This window comes from Acomys russatus, chromosome 28 (genome assembly GCF_903995435.1).
Source record: "Acomys russatus chromosome 28, mAcoRus1.1, whole genome shotgun sequence".
NCBI classification, from domain to species: Eukaryota; Metazoa; Chordata; class Mammalia; order Rodentia; family Muridae; genus Acomys; species Acomys russatus.
In genome coordinates, this window is record NC_067164.1 from 39,461,672 (window position 1) to 39,469,485 (window position 7,814).

Here is a 7,814-nt window from a genome sequence, read left to right on the forward strand (position 1 = left end):
GAAAGGTGCAATTATATTATAATGTCAAAAACATTTTAAATTAAAAATACAAAATAACAAAATAGAAGGAAAAGATTAACTGTCTAAGTCTAGACAAGGAGACTCCCAGGCTGGTTGAATCAGGATCTTTGTGTCTAGATAGCTGAGGAGACGGCTAGAAATGCAGAATTTGGAGAATGTGCCTGTTACTCTGATGACCTTCCTCCACTGGCACAGATGAGAGTACATTTCCTACAAAGAACGTTTCAATTTTAGGTAGAGGAGGGCAGCAGCGCCCTGTAGGAAGAGATCAACTTATGACCCAGACAAAGTCCTAACACACAGTAGGTTTCACACCCGTCTCTTCGATGGGACTTCAGATGTGACTGCTGTCAGTGCTGGCAAGTGCTAGTCGAGGGCATTCACAGTGCCAGGCCATGGGGACAGAGGTCAGGGTGCACAGGGGCTAAACCTACAGATCCGTGGACTCTGCTCTCGCTGCTGAAAGGATATCACCAGAAGGGAGGTTCATTTGTACGTCTATTTCTATACACACCCACACCTTGCTGTTTCTCTTGAGATTGATGCCTAGGGTTCCTCCTTGCTAAAGCTTGCCACACGGTAATGCCCTGCACTGTTCTCCCCTAAGTGTGTGTGTGTGTGTGTGTGTGTGTGTGCACGCACACAGTGTACATATAGGAGCATGTGCCTATGTATACACACAGTGGCCAAAGAAAGACACTGGGCTAGCCTGCTCTATCGGTCTCTGCTTTAATCCTGCGATACAGAGTCTATCCCTGAGGTCCACGCTAGCCTGCCAGCCAGCAAGCCTTAGGCACATGCAGCTGTTGTCAGGCTCCGCAGCAGGCATGCTTGCCCACTGAACCATCTCTCCTTCCCTGGAAGGCTGGCGAGCACTCTAATCCCCGAGTCTCTCCATCGCATGGTAGGCTTCCAGGTCTGTCGCTAGCCAGACACACAGTGTTGGGAAACACAAACCACAGCATGTTTTCAGTTGCTTTGTGTAGTGAGCAAGTGCAGTCATCTCCAGTACACTCCCTAGCTCCCCCCTGATGCATTTCTGAGGACGTGAACGGCCTTACCTTTTTTGCAGCACTGTAAATCTCTTCCCTCTTGCTGCAGTCCACCACAAAGGGATGGGCCTGAGCGCCCAGCATCCTGCACTTTTCGGCTGTCTCCTCGATGCCATTCTAGAAAAAGTCACACAGAGAGCCAGAGAACACCATAAATGATGGGGACATGTAAAGCCACGTAAAGCCACACAAAGGCTGAGGATCGAAGGAGAAAGACGTAGTTAAAACACTAACCTAAGAGGCGCTTCAGTGATTTGCACATGACCTTGGTTAGTTACCACACCTGGTCAGTCAAGCTCCCATGCACTCTGACCTGAGTGACCACAGCTGTCAGTGTCGTAACCGCTGTCCTTCACTCCCGGCTTCCAGGCCTCCTCTTCATCCTCTCAGTAGAAATGATCTCTAAACACTCCACTGCTGCCAAAACCCAAGTACCTGGACCAGGGGCTCCTGACCTTGGGTCTCCAAACGTATAGTGAGCCATACTCCTCTTGCTAATTTTTCTAGTAGCATACTACAAAAAATAAATTGACCCTAATAGAATTTTTTTTGGATTAGTAGAACAGATTAAAGAGAAATTCCCTAAATATTTGTAAAACACACCACAGCCAAGAGTCAAAACAGGACACACTCTGACCTGCAGTAGGAAGTATTGGACCAACCAAGTCACAGTGGTGCGGACAGTAAAGGGAATTAGAAGCATCTTTTCCCAATCAACTGCATCAAACACCTCAGACGACACACAAAGACCAGCTCGTGTGTGTGTGTGTGTGTGTGTGTGTGTGTGTGTGTGTGTGACAGAGACAGAGAGAGAATGTGCATTGTATGAATGTGTACGCATTTACATATGTGGTACATGTATATGTCCATGTTCATGCATGCACAATTGTATGAGTGGTGTGCATGTACATGGAAACCAGAGGCTGGCAATTTCTTCAATCACTTTCTATCTTACTTTTTTGGAGCAGATTTTCTCATTGAGACTGAAGCTCACCAAGTCAGCTAGGCTGGCTTGCCAGCAAGGTTCACAGTTCCTACAGAGTTACCCCACTCACCTACCCAGTGTCAGCCTTCCTCAGATCCTACAGGGTCCCCACACATGCCTACCCAGTGTCAGCCTTCCTCAGATCCTACAGGGTCCCCACACATGCCTACCCAGTGTCAGCCTTCCTCAGATCCTACAGGGTCCCCTCACTCACCTAATGCCAACAAGGTCCACGGATCTTCCAGGCTTCCCACTCAGTGACAGTCCTCACAGGCCCTGGCCATTGCACTTGGATTTTTAAATGGGCACTGAGGCTCCAAACTTGGGTCCTTTATCAACCAAGGGGTCTCCCCAGGGTCCCTCCCCAGCATTCTTCCCCCAGCACTGCCCCTTCCCTCCCCTACCCCCAACATGGGGGGCCCCTTATCTCTGCATCTGCTCCCACAGGATTCCATGTTTTGGTTGTATATGTCATAGACGTTTGTATTGTTGCAGTCGGCTTAAGCATGTGATAAAACATGGAGCGGCTAAGTGAAAATATTGTGTGCAGCCCACAAAACAATGAATTAGCAGAAACAAACAAACAAACAAACAAACAAACAAAAAAACCAGGCAGCAGAGTTTGGGCAGCACCCTCACTCACCGCCATTTCTAAACAACAACAACAACTGATGGTAGTGCCTCCAACCCTGTGCGCTTGACTCACAGACTGTTCACTTCATCCCTTTATTTAACCCAGGGTACCCAACGAACAGCACTCTAGTGTACATTCCTCTTTACATGCTAAATGTTTGAAATCACGTGGGTTATCCACATAGACCACTTCTGATTCCGACTAGGAATCAAAACAGCCATGAAAGCGGACTGGTTTCTACCAACATTCCCAGCTCACACCTTGGTCCGGATCTTACACCTTTCCCCTCCTCAGTCTGCTCCAGGCTTCGAGTTTGCTGAGTCCTTTTAACTCAGCGGTCACTATGGTTTTGTGTGTGTGTTGGTGCTAGGGACTGAGCCAGGGCCTTGTGCATGCTGGGCAGCATTGTAACGCGGAGCTACAACCCCAGCCTCCTTCGATCCCATCTGCTGATGCCTTCCCTGGCTACCCACGTGACTGGAAACCTGACTGTCCCACCCCACAGTCCCAAATTCTTCGCATGTTTGCTATTTTTTCTTTATGCTTGATGCCACTGACTGAATGTTTTCTGTAGTTCCCTGCTGATTGTCTTTAGTGCAAGAAGGCTGCTTTCCTCACTGCCGTATCTGCATTTCTGTATTGTAACACTGTCCACAAGACAGTGCGTGACAATAAACATTCACTGGATAAGCGCTCGTCAGAGAAAATTTTGTGCTCACCAGTGCTAGAGATTAGAAAGCATCAACCCAACTCACTCCTTGCTGGAGAATAAAGTTGCAGACTAGCTTGGCACCTGCTAGACACAGGCTAAGTTATTGACTCAGCGTCTTCCTGAACGTTTGCGGTAGACACGAATCGTTTATACATTAGTACAGAAATCTAAAGGTCTGGGAAGTGCTGTTGTCCTAGCTTCTCAGTTAAGAAGCAAAGAACCCATTATGTGTCTGACCACATGACCATGCTGGGCTTTGGCCAGCTGACCCGTGCTGGCCCAGTGTGCGTCTCTCATTCATTGTGTAAATACCTAGCATCTGCTTTCCCCACCAGGCTGAGGGACCCCATCTCCTGCTTGCTACCTGGTCTTTTTTTTTTTTTTTTTTTTTGTTTCTCGAGACAGGGTTTCTCTGTGTAGCCTTGGCTGTCCTAGACTCACTTTGTAGACCAGGCTGGCCTCAAACTCACAGCGATCCGCCTACCTCTGCCTCCTGAGTGCTGGGATTAAAGGCGTGCGCCACCACGCCCGGCTTTGCCACCTGGTCGTAACATCTAGGCAGTAGATACGGGTAGAACTCTGGATCCTGCTGTCTCGACCACTCTTGAGTTAGCTCTTCTTAATCTCATGAACCTTGACCTCTTGTTTACCACATTGGATGCACACAGTGCAAGGAGTGTCACATTAGACAGCAGGTCTACCTCTTTGTTCATCTACCAAAAGCCAAACTAAAGCTCCACTGCTAGGGCCTTCTAACTTCCCTGGCACCTCCACCTCCAGGTACAGGAGATCACGCAGAAGTTCTTTCTCTTATCTTTTAATTATTATTTTTTTCTTACGAGGTGACTTAAATGACTCCTGTAACTGTGACATCATAATGGTGATTTCTGTAGGGTGTCATTTTTGAACCCATCTTGGCAGCTACACACCTCTGACTCTTTTAGTATCCGCTGCTGCACTCCCCAAAGGCTAATGAGAGTCAGTAGGAGATTACAGGCAATTTTCAGGATCGATTTACAGTGTTAATGTGGCAAACGGAGGCTGCCGAGATTCTTATCGTCCAGAGAGGGACTTCATCCTGTGGTCTTAACAGATATCAATTCATGCCTCTCCCGCTATCTGAAAAAAACGCCAATAATAACTAAATGCTCTACATTCTTTACAGAGAACTGTAAAGGGTGGTGTTTGCGAACTGTAGACCCCATCGTGCCCAGAGTGAAGTGCCATAAAGGAAAGGCAGCGAGGAAGCGCGCTTACCTTATTGATATCCCAGAGAACCAGTTTGCTGTTGAGTTTGGCAAACTCGTAGGCAGTCAGCCTCCCAATTCCGTGACCAGCTCCAGTGATCAGGACGATCTCTCCGGCGACTGATTTTTTCTTCTTGGGAATAAAGAGCCTGACAAGAGACTCTATGCAGAGGACGATGAGCAAGGGCAGCAGCAGAATCAAGTCAAGGAGGTACCTCATCCTCCCCGCTGCCGGTTCCGTCCCAGACCTTAAACGGCCTCTGGAGGTTTCCTGGTCGGTCACCCTCAGGGTAAAAGCTAGAGCACCGCAGGGTTACCGACCAAAGAGAAACAAACACCTCCGAAACCATTCCTTCCGCGGGGCCGGGCTTCAGGAGGGGTTTTACCATTGGCTCAGGCTGCAGTCAGAGCGACCGCTCGCTGACTCGGAAATCTGGGAGGGACGCAGGCCCTGGGGCGGCGCGACCCTGATAGCTTTCGCCTACTTCCTCCTAGAAGGGGTAGTTACCTCGCAACGCGCTCTCCTGAACTGGAAAAATCCCCAGTCTGTCGCAGACCTCGGAGAGGTCGTTATGCCGGCGGCGCAGTAAAGGATGAGGGAGCAGTGCCTGCAGCTGGCAGGCTGGGCGGACGCCTTTGCTTAAGGATTGCAAAAAATGTGGAACCACACCTTAAAAGACTAGGAAGCAAAGAAGGAGACTCTTGGCGGAGGGTAGGGGAGGTGGAGGAAGAGGGGTAGCAAAAGGGGAGTAGGAGACCGCCTGTGGGGGTGGGGCGAATAAGACTAAGAAGTGTATAAAAATGTCACAAACTCATTTCTTGGCACGCTAACCAAAATTTAATAATAATTAAAAAGAACCCTAAAACAAAACAAAGCACAAGCCAGTTTTGCCCCTGATTTAGCAATGACTTTACATTGCACTTTAATTTGAATTAGGCACGATTTCTGGAGGACAGAGGAGACTGTAGCCTCCCAAGGCATCATCAAGAATTAGGAAGAGCTTGCAGTAAATCCATTTCCCCAGGCAAGAGCAGTGTAGCTGGGCAACCGACTCCCATTTGGCCTCGGAGAACCTGGAAACAGGAAGCAAGGCATATATTCAAGGATGGTGAGCCTTTCTTTGGACTTATTACTATGATTTTTACGTGTGTGTGGGTGGCTTGCCTGCGTGCATGCACACCACTTTTGCTCATGGTGCAGGTGGAGGCTGGAGAAGGTTCTGGGTTTCCTAGAACTGGAGTTACTGAGAGCTGTGAACCTGCATGTGGGCCTTGGGAATTGAATCCTGGCCCACAGATCAGCCAGTGCTCTTAACTAAGGAGCCATTTCCATCTCTCCAGCATCCCCCCACCCCCCACTTTTGGAGACAGGGTGCCTCTATGTAACTCTGGTTGGCCTGCATCTCTTTCTTCCCCGAGTTTTTTGGGGTCAATGCTTCATTATTTAGCAGCAGAAGCGAGCTAACAGCCTGTCTGTTGTTGACTCCCTCTTTTTTGTTTTTTGTTTTCCAAGACAGGGTTTTACTGTGTAACAGCCTGGCTGTCTTAGAACTTTCTGTAGAGCAGGCTGGCCTGGAACTCACAGAGATCCACCTGCCTCTGCCTCCCAAGAGCTGTGATTAAAGGTGCGCACCACCACGGCCAGCACAGCTCCCTCCATCTTAGTGAAGGTTCCCAGGAGCTAGCTCTTGGTTTATGAACTATAAACGTCAGCAGCTGACTTTTCTCTTGTGACAGATGAGGGTGTAGTTGGCTTTGCTTTCTCTCTCCCTTCTATCGTCCTCCTATCATTCCTCTTCTATCGTCCCAATCTCTCCCTTTGCTACTCCTGTGAGGTCTTATTTGTAACTTTAGGCAACAAACCATTCTTTCTGCCTTGTTCCCGCAACTCACAGACTACAGCTGTTGGAGGAGAAAGGACAGACTCCCGTCCTCCCTGGAGTCCATTTCTAACTCTGACTGTCTTCAGCAGCCTTACTTTCCCACTGTCAGGACTGGTCATATTTATTTTCTGTGTCATAGCCATTACATTTGTTCCCTCTGTCAGTTGATTCCGAAAACGGAAAGCCAGCAAGTGATGTTTACATTCTTGTAAATCAAAAGTGGCATCCCTCAGCATGACTCTGCTTAAAAAGTTGAGCAGAACAGAGCAGAAGAAAGCACTGCCATCTGGAAAGATGCACTCACTATGCAGACCCTGCTGGCCTCTTTTAGATCTGAAGCAGTCTGCTGCTGAAGACAATCTTCTGATCACAGGTTAGAAGTTTGGCGTTTAACAGGACATGATGGTACTTGCACGCGAATCCCAACATCTGGAGGTGGAGGCAGCAGGTTTCAAAGTTCCATGCCAACCTGAGCTATATATGAGATGCTGTTAGCCGGGCCTGATGGCACACTTCTTTAAATCCAGCACTTGGGAGGCAGAGGCAGGAGGATCTCTGTGTGTTCAAAGCCAGCTTGCTCTACATAGTGAGTTCTAGGACAGCCAGGTCTACGTATAGAGACCCTGTCTCAAACAAAACAAAATAAACAACAACAACAACAAAACCCAAAAATACCTAAATAAATAAATAAATGGCACCATGTCACTTTGTAGTTGGATACTGAATTTGAATTAAACAAAGCATTGTGTCTCTTTTCTTTACCCTTAAAATTAGGATATTAATAGCTACCTTATAGGGTTTTCAGAAAGACTGAAAGATATTTATAAAATGTTTAGAACAATGACTGATACATTTTAGATGCCTTATACATTTTGAGAGAAAAAAGAATCCTTTTAGGAGTAAATGAGGTAATATTAGAAATATTCCCATTTTTAAATACTATTACACTTGCTGTCATTCATCACAGGGTCCGTCATTGAATGTTGTTGTCTTTTTCTTTAAGTCATTTTAGTGTGTGTGTGTGTGTGTGTATGTGTGTGTGTGTGTGTGTGTGTGTGTGTGTGTAAGTGTTTTGGATGGATGCACATGCACTACATGCACGCCTGAAGGCTGCTAAGGTCAGAAGAGGGTACTGGATGACCTGGAACCAGAGTTACAGATGATTGTGAGCCACCAAACAGGTGCTGGGAATGGAGCCGGGGTCTTCTGCAAGACCAGCAAGTGCTCTAGCCCGGAGCCAGCTCCTCGGCCTCAGTGGACCGCCGCCGCTGTCTTAGAGG

At 47.7% G+C, this 7,814-nt stretch overlaps 1 protein-coding gene across 1 annotated transcript in view; it reads right to left on the bottom strand.

The window, feature by feature from the left end:
• LOC127210856 (estradiol 17-beta-dehydrogenase 11) overlaps positions 1-4,915 on the bottom strand; it is a 30,118-nt gene extending 25,203 nt beyond the window's left edge. The window contains exons 1-2 of the mRNA XM_051170618.1: positions 4,662-4,915; positions 1,083-1,190 (exon numbers count right to left, since the gene is read on the bottom strand). Of these exons, the coding sequence (XP_051026575.1) occupies positions 1,083-1,190; positions 4,662-4,871 (318 nt within the window). The 5' untranslated portion in view covers positions 4,872-4,915. The remainder of the gene's footprint in view (positions 1-1,082; positions 1,191-4,661) is intronic.
• Between the last annotated feature and the right edge of the window lie 2,899 nt (positions 4,916-7,814).